We start from the raw sequence: 15,531 nt of genomic DNA on the forward strand, positions 1-15,531 counted from the left end.
CCTCAGTGCTATTTTCCTTGACAGATTCACATAAGCATGGCTGAGATGAAAAGAGCAAGGTGGTTTCTCAATGCATAGGTACTCCTCTCTGCTTCCATCCCCTCAGTGGAAGTGGTGGATAAACCTTTCTGGGGGCTCTTCAGTAACTGAGGGTCAATCCCTGCCCTAGGACATGTTCATGAGATGCTACGGTCCATACTGAGGGGCTGAGCTCTGCCAAAGCACATAGGCAAGTCTTCCTCAGCCTCATTTTGATTTTCACCTTTGTGACAGGAAACCTTGATACTATCTTTATAATTAAGCTTTTAGATCTATCTTTCTCAGTTAAATTTTTTATGATATCTCTTTAGGCCCATCAGGAGTGAAAATTACTTCAAAGTAATCCAGACACTTATTTTTCACATCATTTGCAACCCCCCACCCCACTCTGGTTTTTTTTTTCCTAAATCACACCACCACAAATGTAAGAGTCCTTAATCTTTAATAGTTTTTGAAGGGCATTCTCTCTTTGTTTTATCAGGCCTCGAAGAGGTGATTCTTTTTCAAGCCTGGTAAGAAGTTTGCTTCAGCATTGCCAGAAAATTAATAATCCAATCAAAAATGCTTTCATACTCAAATGGCTTCTTCAAATAGTAACCAGTTCTAGCAGTTATTGTTTTCATAACAGCAGAGATTGACAGACATACATTAAATGTTTCTCACAAAGAACAGACACAAGGACTTGAACCACACATTTTAAAAACCTCAAACAATGTTTAATGAATATACACTTTCACTTTAAATATAAAACATCTTCCAGCTATAGAAACACAGCTTTAATGTTCAATGAACAACAAAGGTTTTATATGCAAATTTTAAACCATCTTCTCACAGACAATGGAAAAGAAAAAATGACAAATAGTACTGAAGCATATTTTGTGATCTTGATAAATTAATGGTACACATCACTTAGTGAGAGAGAACAAGAAAGAACACTCACATCTTTTAACATGCAGAACTGTTCTGTTTCTTAGGGAGACAGAGAATGGAATGAGTAATTTGTTTTGACTGATAAACACATTCACCTCTCAGTCACAGCTAAGCTTGCCATGAAATATTGCCATGTGATTTTTGCCTCAATAAACACTGATAGCTAATGTTACATAAAATTAAACAAAGTGGACGCTATAAAGCTATTTGTCAGCAGACATACAATCACTCTGGAGACACAGCATTTAGGGAAATCCAAGAAGTTCCCAGCAGTTAGGTAATCAGGCTGAATAGGTTGTTTATTAAAAACAACTACTAAAAGCACAAAAACTTAGTATGTACTTTCCAACCAACTTAAGTAAGAGTTCTAAACATGTCTGAAGATTAAGAGAACATACATTAAAAATATTTATAAATTTAGCTTATTAATAACAACCCCTTTTGAATCAATACTAAGGTATACCTTATAGATTGTGTATGTGGTGAACTGCTAATGAGGGTAATGTGGGAAAGAAAAGGAAGTATTTAACTACCTGAATGTAGTCAACTGGATTCTTTCCTTCTCCCTCTTCAGAAACCAGTGCTTTGCCTTGCTCTCTCAAGTATGAGCTCATGCACTCACACATCGTCTTCAGACCATTTGGCACACGGCTGAACAACTTGTACATGCAAGCAAGGTCTGCAAGCAAGAATAAGAGATTATGCAGGACACCTCTGGGTGTTACACTTCTGTAAGTCATTCATCTCAGAGCTAAAGCTGACAGCTGAAGTTCAGCCACTTAAGCCACAGAAAGCATCGTGTAATAGCTCAGGCACCAAATTCTTCTGATTCCCTCTTCCCTTTAGCCCTGACAAGATTCTCACTGCAGCAGCATCAAAATGAGAAGCAAAGACTCTATTCAATTATTCTAGGTTGTCCTTAGCAAGGAACCTGTCATTTCTGACCTCCAGGCCAGCAAAGTATGTTAATGCTAAAGGATAGTGAACCTATTAGACCTTCAGCAAGATTATGCTTTCCAGGGGTATTTTGGAAGGTAGCTTTCAAGATTATCATTCCCAGTCAAGCACTGTATCAAACGTTTTTGTGGGCTTGGGGCTTTTTTTTTTTTGAAAGTAAGGTAAACCAACAGCACTAATGAGATGCTTGTTTCTGTATGAAAAGCAAAAACTGGCAAAAATTTAGAGTTTAATTTATATTTGTCTTAAAGCCAGTCATTCACTTTGACACTACTACATTTCATCCACCTAAAATAATGAGAAGTGGCTTAGGCTAAATATTGCTTTCCAAAAGAACAACCCATTCTTGTACCTTTATGAAAAATCTCACCTTCACAAAGCAGAATTTCCACTCTACTAGTTAATTTAATCAAAGCAACGCCTATAAAAGTTAAAGAAATTCCTGTATTTTATGAATACCCTTCAATATCCTTGCACACTCAGCCTCCAGGTTATCTAAACTGGATATTAAAGAAGAAAGTGTTACGTATAGTATCATCACTTTCTTTTTCAACACAGTAATTTTTTTTTACAGCTAGGAAATGTACTCACTTTGCTCTCTATCACCTAGTAATTGTGAAGCTGCTTTAATGAACAAAGGCCATTAATCTAAGCAGCAAGGCTGTTCCCCATTCTCATGGCTTTAGAGTGAGCACTGATTTCTAAATATAGCTACTACAATCCCTCTCTTCATTATGCTGCTTTAGAAACTTAGGTTCTATTTCCATAACTTTCATTCAGTCACTCTGTCCCACATTAACCTCTATTAGGGAAAAGCAAATCAAGCCAAGCCCTTCTGTTTCAACCACTTCAATAAGCTGCTTCTTATCCTTCAGAAATGGCCAACTCCTTTCTTCAACAATGCTCCCTCCCCAAGAATCGGTCCTGCAATGCTTCTGTTTAAATCTTTTACACATTCACTTTTTAAACAACTGTCTGTGGGCCAAAAACATGTGATGCATTTTCACAAATACACATTAGAGAAATGGAAGTAATAAAATGGCTCATGGTCACCTGGTGACAAAAACCACTACAATGGATTTGTACTCTTCTTATGAGATACTTGGTTTACTAAAAAACTACCTGTATCTGATAAGAAACAGAAACAAGTGTATGGGCTCTGTTTTAAGAGTCATTGAATAGTCTCAGACGTTTGTGAAACAGTCACTAAATGTTTCCACAGTTACACAGGAAAACAAATGTTAAGCTTGACTTATTCCACATTTAAAAACAATAAGCACTATTAGAAGCATTTGTGTCTCACAAATGATGCAGTCTTACCTTCTGTCTTCCCATTTTTCAGCATATGAACTAACCCAGAGTTCTCCATTTCCACTATAGTTTTCATATGCTTGGAAATAAGCTCCCTCTCAACAACTTTCACAATGGGTTCTTCTGTTGATTTATCCAGACAATGCATCACCCGCTCTATTTCTTCATTAATTCTAGCTTCTACTTTCTTTATATACACAGAAGCACTGTTTTCAGCTAAAAATTTCTGACTTTCCATCTGTGATTAACACAAATTAATACTTTAGACGTTTTTGTAAAGGGTAAAAAGAGAACATGTCAGATCAGCATTTATAAGCAAGTTCAAATCAAACACAGCAAGTCCAACACACCCAAAATTCATATACACAACACAAAATAAAGGTTCTACTATACTAAATGTGTTACATAAGGGGGTACATGCAATATAAACAAGAGAAATACTAAAACAACCCATGCCAACTTAGTTTCCAGCTACCAACTAGAGTTTTAGCCACAGGTTCAAAGAAAACAAAAGATGGGGAAGGGAAGGATCAAAAATTCCTTCCAAATAGCACTTTATGGTAATTCTCCTTATTCTCATTAGTGACAATGCTGAGCACATTATTTCATGTCAAACTGTTTTTATTCATACTGATCAGCAGAGTCTTTGGAGAAATGATGTCTTATTTTTCAGGTGGAGCTAAATAATAGAACTTAAATGGAAGTAATTATTTTTCTTAATTTTATATAAGCACCAATGAAAAACAGAACAGTGACATTTAAATGGCTGTGCAACATATGCTCCTGCTTTTCAAGGAAGTTTAGGGATCAGAGCATATGACAGTTGATCCTGCATAAGAAATGGGAGACTCACAAATTACCTTATTCAGGTATTTTTTCACAGGATTTTAAAATTTCTAACAATTTCCAGCAATAGATGATCATGAGTACACTCAACAAGCGTTTAACTGGCTCTCCTCCTCCAACTATCTCACAAAAAAAAAAAACCACTCAGAAAATATTTAGATCACATTATTTGGTGGCTGATCAACAACTGGAGTGCCACTTGGATATGTTCAGTTCCTTGACTTGGTTTATTTTATTACAAAAAATAACTCACAAATGTGGAAACTATGAAGGAAACAGAGTTTCCTCAAAGGCAGTCTGATAGGTTTCCAAGCCTGAAACAGTTTGAACCTTTCATGCTACTGGCATTTCAAAAAGACTGCGGGAGCAAAGCAGATGTAGACTAAGTTACATGAAATAAACTAAAGCAGGCATGAGATTAGCATGATGATTACTGTACATGTCATTGGCACCCATAGCTCAAAACTACATTCAAATTATACTAATTCTCTAAAATCTATGTTAGTTTTTCTTGCAAAGTTAGTATTTTTCTTATTTCATTTAATGGAGATGGACATACTCATCAAAAAAGCACCAAGTATGTAAAGCACCACCAAATCTGACAGTTCCAGAGAGTTATAACAACATTCCAAATATGGGATTAGAATATTGCTGTACCTGAAAAAATTCTGCAGACATTTCCAAAAATGGAGCCTCGAAGTCTTCTTCATAGACTGACCTTCCTTCAAGACCTAGAATCATTAACATCTGGCAAGCATTTCTTATTGCGCCTCTGCCAAAAAGTAAGTTGTGAACAACTTGAGAAATCTATGTGCTTGTAAAACAGATTATACAGCAGAATACCAACTCATAAGACAATATTAACTTTAATGAAAGGTAGTAATAGAAAGTCCATTCCAATCTGCTCAGTATATGACATTTTCATGACCACTACATGAGCAAGGTTGTTTGGTTTTGTTCAAACTAAAGAGCTGACAATGTTTATTAAGCATTTTAAATGCTTCAAGTTCTACTAAGTCATAAAATGATGAAGAACATATATTGAGATATAAGAAATTAACCCAAAATACTACTTCAAAGAAAACTGCACACATAGGTCAGAACTGAGCAACTGCAACTTCAAAACCGCACATGTGGAAGTTGCTACACAAAGTTTGAGGTTTCTGGATGGCTGGCTGCTTTAAAAAAAACACACAAAAACGTAAAAAAATAAAAAAACCCCTAAATGAACTCCAAAATTCAAATATACCAGCAAGTATATTAAAACTAAAGAACTGCATCTAGGAAAAGATTCCAGTTTCTGGCAGTAGGGGACAATACACAACTGTAGCTGGGGAGTCTTTCTTTTCCTGAATTGCATGTTGGGCAATACTAGTCACAGAAATGCAGTCAGAGTAGCAAGGAGTTTACATACTCCTACATACAACAGCTGTTCTGAAACTGGAGAAGCACAAGAAAACTTGAAAATCTGCAGTTCCTTCAGCTGCAGTATCTGCAGTGGGTGGTACAAAACTACTTCTATTAAACTGACCAAAGAAGCTGAGAAACAGATTTAAAACTTAGAGATGTAACTGAACTGCTCAGACACAAATTGATCAGAACATGAGGAAAAGAAACTGGAATTAAAAGAGGAAGCATCATAAATTAAACAATGAAAAGGTACAAGAAAATTAAATAACCTCTGAGTACAGAGGAAATACAAGTTAGGAAGACGCAGAAAATTGCCAAAATTCTGCTTTGTAATCAAATGCTCTGGCACAGTGTGATAACTGAGACATTTGTTAAATTTTTAATAAAAAACCACAAGATAAATATTAAAAAATATATTAACAAGTTTCCCTGTTCATCATTATGCTAAAATATAGTACACAAAAAAATACATTACTCCAGAATAAGAAGAAATTTTAGTTGCAATCACAAATGTGGTCATAAATAACATTATTTGTGTATGCTCTGGAGTCACTCTTTAAAAACTGACAGCTATTATTTACAACAAAAGACTTCACTTACAAACATCTTACCTGTCTACAACTTCTCCTTTCCTCTCTCTTGCAATCATATCCAGCAGGGTTTGCCTCAGGTGATCCCTGATGCATCCATAACGTACGACTTGATCTCGAAAAATTATCAGGCCCAAGTTGTAGACATTCTCCACATTGTTTTGTTGCACATACACTCGGTCCTACAACAAGGGCATAAACAGCAATAAAATCGTGAATTCACTGCATTGATGCTATTCAAAAATACAAGAGATTACTTCTCTACAGTGGAAATATGACCAAATGTATCTTTTCTCTTAATAGAAAGAGATTATGTATACCCTTCAGAATTCAGAATCAGTCCCATTTTCCACAACTTCATTTACACTGGAAGTTCTGTTTGGCCTAGGAGCACAACCAAAGCATTTATGACTAAAACATGCCAGAACAGTTCTATAGACTTTCCACTTTTTAGTCTTGGTGCAGAGGAGTCTCCAACTACTGACTAAATCCACAGCATTATTTGCAAGAGGTTTTACTTACCTATTCAAACCCTTCCATCTCCTTCTGATCTTTAAGAAAAACGTTTTAACTTCCCCCTCCCCTCCATGCATCTTTCTACCACTCCTTTTAGGCAAAAAATAGTCAATATTCAGTGAAATTTCCTGAAACAGCATCATTAGATAAAGAGCAGCAAATATAGAGCCAAAACAAGAAGAGTTACAATCAAAATCTTTATGGATGAATACTGCAAAATTGTACGTAAGACTTCGTATAGACTCACAGACATCCCTTCCTCCCTCCACTCTCCCCAAATTCACTTGAATTCAACTTGAGCAGTACTTCAAAACCTTGTTATGTTTCATTATAATCTCACCCATACATCACCTCCCCCCAAAAAACAAAGAGGGAGAGAAGAAAATATTTTTTACATTTCTATGTATGTTTAAATTCTATCTCCCTATATAATCTCTGTTTGTGGGAAGGATCAAACTCCTCAGCTACTCATTTTTTAACCACCTACCTTTAAAAACCAATGACAATCCTCAGATCAGCATTTAAAGGCTGCATATCCCAAAATCCATCACACAGAATTGACTGAGAGTACTAAGCAGACCCTGAGTCTCTTACCACTACCCAAAGAAATGCTCGAAAAATTTGTAACTCCTTTCCTATTCCTCTCTCCCAACCTAACTCTCAAAAAAAGGAAGACTATTGATAAAGTCACTAGCAGACAGAAAAGGCATCTATTTGATTAACAGCCACTATTGGGTAAAACTATTTAAAAACTCACAGTTTTTCTATACTTAATATTGTTTTACAACCCCTTTCTGAGATAAGCAATCATTATTTTTGTTAATTTCTGTCAGGGCATAATCCATTCCTCTAATATCATAGTTTGAGCAATTACTAAAAATACTGCTTTGCTGCCATTTAACAATCAAGACAATGGCATTAGAAATAGGTATGAGTTTTTTACCCACTCAAAAATCTGGCTGGGATGAGGTTTTCTAAGAATGTATATAGCTATAACAACACAATAATACTAAAAAATATTCAAATTCTATGAAGCATGATGGTCAATTTAGGGAACTGAGCATAAAGATTAGCTCTTCCACTGGTTCCATCACCATCTTAAGTGCATTATCACACCCAGAATTAAAGAATAAAGCTACTCAAACATCTGGAAAATGAAACCACTTAAAGAACAAAGGTTATGCTTCAGACTATGGAAAAAATACTCCAAAATTACAAATTCACATAAATTCTCCAATTTCAAAAATATTGCCACTTGGTCATCAGAGGAAAGCAAAACACTGGGTTCTGCAATTAATGTGTGATTTCCCACTCTCTGCCTTCAGACAGGCAGCCCTTAATTTAAATGAAAAAGCAAGATGGGAACATGTCACATATGCCTACTCTGTGGCTCCTGAAGCAAGCTCAGCTGTCTCAAAGCACAACATTTACTAATTGCTCCCATGAAGTCAGCTCAGTGACGTGTGGTGGGCTAGGTCTTTGGAATAGGTTACTTTTGTTTTTCTGGTTTTTTAGAAACAGGGTTGTTTATTTCACTTCCTTATTTACACACTTGCATCAAGAACAGAAGTAAATATGATTCTCATGTATGACAAGCTTAAAATACATTTTCAAAGAGATGAAAAAACAAATTAAAATATAGTGTCTAATACTATACAACTTGAAGAGAAAATAATATAGTTATTATTTAAAAAAATATTCAGGCCTCTGAAGCACAGGCAGCAGGGTATCTAAAAGGATTAAAGCCATGGCCATGACTCATCTGCATAGCTTCTGTTGTGGCAGTGCTGAACACTGCCATTGTGAAAGAGTAACTCCTCTCAGTTTATCAGCAGCCTCTATAGTAAGCCAGACCTCTCTACAATACCCAAACCAGAGCGGCAACATTAACATTTTTGATCCTGCTGATTTGCTCACCCTTGGTAACAGATCACATTTGCTGGAAGCTCTCCCGCTCTAAAAAAGAAAATCACAGAAAGCCCCACTTGGGAACAGGTTTGACTGACAAGGCTACACACTACTGAACAGAAACCACTTCCCACAGGGTGAAGCAGTGGGGGCTTGAAGGTAAGAGCAACTTTCAGGAGACAAGGATGGAGTTTCAGACAGCAATTACTCATGAATTACAATCCTGCTTACATTGCAGAAGAATTCTGTACTGAAGTCACCTACTGTAAGGTACCAGTAGCCACATTTTACCCATCTCTGCATGGATGCACTACCTGGATGATGCAGCAGCCTTCAGACACTCTTGTGTATACAGTAAGTGTCTTTGATCGTAGTTCTGGAAATAAAAACACTTCTCCCTACTATCCTGTGTGTAAGCCATGGACAATGAGAGTCATTTGTCAAAACTCACATACCCAACCTGTCAGTGCTGGCCTAAAAAATGACACCAGCTCTGTGCACAGCAGAGATGAGAAGGGAATGCTCTGCCCTCGAAAAATCCATAGTTGTATTTGCAGGAGCAATTGTTCACTTCTGACACTGTAACTGGCACTACCCATAGGCCTGTAATGCTGCCAGGGGTGTGACTGCTGCACTCGCATACCTGAAATTGCTTTGAATTTAGCAAGCACAAGTAGTAAAGAAGAGACATCACAGAATCCAGTTTAACTCAGTTTCCATTTGACGTTCTAAGAATACACACACTCACATTGCTTGGAGAAAAGCCCAAACAACTCCACCTTCATTTCTCCCATTCCATACAGCCGCTAAACAAAGCCCACTGTAGGTATGTCTACCTGCACTGCCACTGTGAGGCTGAATTTCAGATATCCCCAAATGTACTTCACTACTTCAAGCTTAGTACCTGACTTGACTCAGCAAAGATGCTGCTTAGCACATGACTTTACTGCCTCACTGCTTGTCAGAGACAATGCCAGAATTTACAGAGTGTATTACATCTACTCTGGCACCAATTACTGCAGCCTAAACATATAAAAAGGAAGAGAGCTCATGCTATAACCTATAAAATCCAGTGGAACTATGTAAACTTGAAATTCAGTCAGGGAACCTGGAATGTCTCAAAATAATCAAGACAAATCTTGCACAGTAAGTGCAAAAGGTTGCAAAAACCTCATACTACACATGCAAAAGAAATGAAAGCAAGAGACTGTTACCAGAGAGCAATCACAAGAGACAAGGTTTTTTTAAAACGTAACTCTAAGGGAAACTTGAGTGTCTTGTGGAGGATGTTCTGCATGAACAATGAAATCCTGCCATAATCTCAAACAGCAAGTGTTCTAGTCATTAAGCAACATAAAGCACAAACCCCACTGTACAAAACACATGCCTTTCTAAAAGAGATTTATTTGTATTGAATTTTATTATAAAAATAGCAAAATTAAACAGGGGAAAGAAATTAAGGTGGTTTGAAAAAGTGTCTGTTTTGACTTAAACCAGTGGGTAAAATGAAGCTGGAAAACAAACGTAGCATTAAAACAGATACAATTTATTTTAAGATGTTTAAGATGCAAAATCACTAGGCTGAAGCAGGAATTCAAGGGACTAAGACCAGAATTCAAGAGAGTATTAAATGTTTCACTGATGTCACAGTGTGGCCTGTTGGGCAACAGGTACATTTCCTGAAACTAATGTGTAATTGAGATGGTCTACAAAACAAGAGGATTGGGTCATGCTTCACTTACAAACACATGATAATTGCAGATACTTTTTCTGGTAGAACACAAGCATATTAATTTACAATGCCTGGTGACTCAGGTCATACAGTGTTTGGTGCTTTCCTTAGATAAAATATTTTTAATGTCAGTTTTATTAGATTTGCTTTGCTATATTTACAAATAAAAATGTATAAATTATTTCTGACATAGCGTATCATTATAAACCTACATGTCATTCAAACTCAACATCAGAAAGTAAAGGACAAATAATTCCTTATTTTATAAAATTCGTGAAAATTGTTTCTTCGAAGAGCAGTCAGGCCTGATCTTTCACAGGTGCTTTACAATTCTGTGGTACTGGCAGCTTTTCTGAACTTTTTGAATGAACACATATTCAAGACTGGAAGTTTTCTACCCTTAGTCTTTTGTGAATGAAGAAAATTATGTCTGACTCAAGAGGACATCCCAGTGACAAAGGTGAAACTGTAAATCTTTCAAAGCAGTCCTGTTTTAAATCATTGCTTATTCTTTAATTTGTAATCAAAACATGTATTAGTGACAATTTAACTTATCTCCCTTCAAGTCAAGGGAGGGAGCCTCCCTATTGTATTAGATCTTCACACTAGATAGTTCCACTTAATAAAAATTAAAACTATAAGCCACATATTACATTGCAGAGGTTTAACAAACAAACAACAGTGCCCATAAGTTTATATATGAATTTTGAAAGAAAATTTGCTTCTGTTTTTACTGTTGTACTATAAATATATTTTATTGTGGATTTTTTTTTCTGTTTCTGTGATACAAGGGGGAAAAAAAATCTGTGGGATTCAAATAATTAGTCAAGCAGAGGGCACAAATGAACAGCCACTTGAAATAATTAGGAACTGTCAAATAGCACACAGAAGGCCACCTAGTCCAGAGGTATTCAAGCTTATTTATTATTCTACTCTGAATGTAAAAGACAGCCAATGAAGTTCAATTTTCCCTTGAAGGAATGCTGCAGATTTCCTTTTCCTGCAATCTTGGAAAAGAGAAAACTGGCTGGATGTTTGAACAGCACTCTCAAACAATCAACAAAGTCACGACATTGCTTTTCTGAGTGCAAAAAATACTCAGGCAACAGCTCTCTTGTTCCCCCAGGAGTGATAAGTGGAGCAGGCAACCCTTCCTCAAAGAAAAAAGTTTTTGCCCTTTAATATACTGGTCAAGCCACTAAAAACAAGGACTGCTTATAAGCCAGTTTTCTCTGCCACTGTTTGAAAGATCAGAAATTTATTAATTTTAAGATCAGCAGATTGCATTATCCATTACTTTGGACCATCCAGCACCTCCTGTGCTGAAATAATATAAAATACTTGGCTAAAACACAACAGCTGCTCCCGTAGAAAGCTCTGGATTCCATCTTCTAACCCCTCTGAAAATACACCACTATCTTTGGTCAATTATTCTAATCATTAACATAATCATCATGCCTAGATGCAGTGGCAGCAATTGATTTGTATTTGTCCTTCACAAACAGATTAGGGAGTTCAGGATCTGAACAAAGACAGTACATCTTCAAAACAATCTGCCCATCTTCCTTTTGGCACAATAAGATACACAAATTATTCAGTGGCACTGACTGCATTTTATCCAGCATTCTATTTTTTGATATGTGGTCTTTTCTGTACTGAAATAAACCAACTCCTCCAACATGAAGGCCAGTAAATCCATTAAAAAGAATTGATTGTGAATCTGTAATTACTCCAAATTCTTTAACTTGTAGTAGCTTATTGACCAAAGAGGAATTCACTGCTAATAAAAACGCAGTCCATGTCACAGCATGAGATCTTTAACAACTACAATACAAGATCTTAACTCCTGTTGTTTAGCAAACAGAGTACAATTCCAGTTAATCTGCTTTTTGGACCAAAAAAAGTCAAATATTGTCTGTCCTTCACTTATTGCATCAATAATTATATTTAGGATGCTCTTGAGGGGAAAGAAATTTACACAAAAAAACACAGCATCTCAACACTTCCTTTTGAAGTCAAAACCTTTGTCCAAAAGTTAAGCGAAAATAGTCTCCTGCACCCTAGAACATCCCCAATATTATGGGAATTTTAATACTTACCAACTACCTAAAGCATAACACAATCCAGACACAAAAATGTCAGACCTACACTCAAAAAAAAAAAAGTCTTTTCTGTTGGCTATTGGTAAGAAATGGCAAGAATAAATCAAATATCGCATTCTATGTACAGTGCTTAACCTTCTACACAAGTTCTTCATGAACAGCAAAGGATCCAACTAGAATTTAACACTGAAGGACACACACTGTACCTAAGCAAAGTTAGCCTCTTTAAATCCTAAAGCTTAAACAACGACTACACTGGAAGTTTCATAGTGCTTTCCACAGTAAGAAAATACCACTAGCTGAACTAACATCTAAAATCTGCAAGAATGGGTCTGGCTAGCTTATTTTTTAAGAACTGCAAAGTTCAACTTTTTTAGAACGATTTTTCAAGTGATAATGAGATAACCTAAAACATGAATCCAATTACAATTTGTCAAATACCTGTAGCAGTCTTGCATGCACACAGAAAATTCAAAACAAGGGACAGAGAGGAGTCTTTGGAAAAAGACTGGTAAGCACGGTAAGAGGACCATTTACTACATTGTTAAATTGTGAAATAGCAGAATACCCACCATATACATCAGAATGTCTCTAATCATCACCATTGCTGTTTGATGATCATTCCATGCTTGGTTTAGTGTTTGTAGAAAGTTGTTATTCAAGGAATTTAACACGTCTTCTCGCACCTGAAGTGAAAAAAAATGATATATTGACAAACTCAAGTCAATTTCTCCTACAGCATTTAAAACTTAGCTTCAGCACAAGAATTCTTGCTTTTCTATGGACCTGACTTTTGCAAACAGGTTCTTGCTTTTCCTGGGTGTTGACTATCCCTACCTCATATTTCCCTTCTGTGGAAATGTAAGTAAAAAAAAATTATGCTAGAAACAAGAGAAGCAAAATAAACATGGGTTTTAAATTTCAAAGGAATTCCTGAAATCTCAAGTGTTAAAAATAGACTTGACATCTCCTCAAAGCTTTCATTTCCTGTGTTATAGTGTTTCACTTGCTGGTAATTTTACTATCAGAAGTAATTTCAGAACATTGGGTAGTAGCAGTAAGTACTATGAACAGGAACAAGTACAGGTGGAAAATTTGCCATGATGACATTTAGAGAGACAAGCAGAGATAGCACAAAGATACAGCAAACAACAGTTCTGAAAGGAACCAACTGCTTGGTAAAGATCACACATTAATACCAACAACAAGACTTCATAGGAAAAAGAAAGTCATCTTTGCCTTTTATGAATGTATTTGCAATTTGCAAGTTAAATCTTGTCAACTTCAGATTTTATGCCTCTTTGCCACTACTCTCCCTACTAATAAAAAACCCATCCAGTTTCATATTTTGATTTTCTTCCAGTAGGCATATACTGCAGTGCTCAAACTTGAAACTAATGTTAAAGAGAAACCTGTGGGAATGTAAAAACATTGTTCCAGAGTTAATAAAATTTGGGAACTGACTTTTGACATAACATGCAAAATATAGTCTGACCTCTATTGTAACTAAACAGAATGTTCACATTTACTGATCTGCACTGATACCTGGCTGACAGTGTAAATTTCAGCACAGAAATTCAAACAGGGAAACAAAACACACTTGCCAGGCAGCCACAAGCTGTACCAATGTCTCATGCAACCACCTGACAGGCTTCATTCTGTCATTCCAGTTTTATGAAGTTATTAGGCCAAACCAGGGTAACAGAATTCTGTCTGCCACACTACTACACACACTCATAAACTCAGATGAGCAAACCAGAGACACAGCATGGCACATCAACCAATACACTGGTCTCAAGGAGGAGAGGGATGAAGGAAAATAAAGAAGCAGGAGGAAGAAGATTAAGGAGGGGAAACTTGTCCCAATAATATTCACCTTGCTACTGCATCTAGGTAATATAGGTATGCATAGGTTGTTCAAAGCTTTCCTACATCTTCAAACACCTACTCTGCACACCTGAGCAAGGCCTCTCCTCCTTGCTTCTGGACAACATGATATGCAGTTATAAGCACTTGCTTAGCTGTATCATTCTTTCTGATCATGATCATCATTTTTCCTTTGGTCTCCCAAATGTGTGCTCTGTTGTCACCCAGTCCAGGTAGTTTTTAGCCAAAACATAAATATGCATTAAAAACTTCAGCAGACATACTTGTGAAGAATATGCAGAATCTTTCAGAACAAGAGAAACAAACATGACATGATTGCTTTCACGTCTTTTGTCAGTATGGAGAAACGTTATAAACATTATTTGGTTGCTTACCCACACTGATAAAATTCACCAAAGCATGATTAGATTATAAGCACAAATAACCAAGTGTAGTTATTGATCAATTGTATGATACCCTTTACTTTAACAACACAGAGGCAGTGTGCCCTTATAATTGCACACATCCCACATCCATCACGTTAATCATGCTGGGCCAGCCAGCGCCAAGTCACACAAAAGGAGGTGGATACTTGCCACCAGGTAGCAGTGACAACTTGCTTCCAAGGAGACACTGGCATGCTCTGCAATAGTGGCACCTCTGCTCCATATGGTGTGCCACGTGGATTTCTGGAAATGGGCTTGAAATTCAGGAACGGGTGCTTGTACAACAGAGCTACCTTCAAAGTTTCCCTGTGAAGCTTCTCAATGACATTCTTCTAGGTTTATTTGAAACTGAAGAGAGGTTTGGAAAGCCATTCTTTCAGCTGCTACAAAAGCCAGCCAAACTACTACCAAGCAAATTATCACTTACAGAAACTTCATAGTTAACAAGTGTTCAACACATTCCTTGTATGGGCCATTAATTCAGCAATACTACGGGGAAACCGCTATAATGCACAAAACATCTTGGCCACGCAAAGGTGCAGAGTCACACCACTTTGGTAGAATAAATGATCTGAAGTAAAAGAATGTGCACACTCACACTCTTCAAAGAAGAGACACAGCTGCTACTCTGACAAAGCCTTAGAAAATTTCAAATCTAAAGACATTTATCAGCAGAATGTTATTTTAAATTAGCTGAGCTTGCAGTGATTTCTGTGACAATATTTGCAGTTATGTAATAAATTGCAGGGAAAGCTAGCTTAAATAGGACTGTCCATATACAGAAGCTTGAAAATAAATTAGCAATTTTGTAATATATGTAAGGTCTTCTTATAGTTACAAGGATGACATCTTGTCTTCAGGCCCAACTGTATTTTCTA

General features: G+C 36.6%; 1 protein-coding gene across 1 annotated transcript in view; it reads right to left on the reverse strand.

Moving 5' to 3' along the window:
- Window positions 1-15,531, reverse strand: part of CUL3 (cullin 3) — a 53,018-nt gene that overhangs the window by 16,174 nt on the left and 21,313 nt on the right. Inside the window, exons 3-7 of the mRNA XM_005527034.3 lie at window positions 12,914-13,027; window positions 6,105-6,265; window positions 4,741-4,855; window positions 3,247-3,475; window positions 1,503-1,648 (exon numbers count right to left, since the gene is read on the reverse strand). Coding sequence (XP_005527091.1) covers window positions 1,503-1,648; window positions 3,247-3,475; window positions 4,741-4,855; window positions 6,105-6,265; window positions 12,914-13,027 — 765 coding nt within the window. The remainder of the gene's footprint in view (window positions 1-1,502; window positions 1,649-3,246; window positions 3,476-4,740; window positions 4,856-6,104; window positions 6,266-12,913; window positions 13,028-15,531) is intronic.

Source organism: Pseudopodoces humilis, chromosome 11, assembly GCF_049639895.1.
Source record: "Pseudopodoces humilis isolate 2021_Gansu_Grassland_sample_001 chromosome 11, ASM4963989v1, whole genome shotgun sequence".
Lineage (NCBI taxonomy): Eukaryota > Metazoa > Chordata > Aves > Passeriformes > Paridae > Pseudopodoces > Pseudopodoces humilis.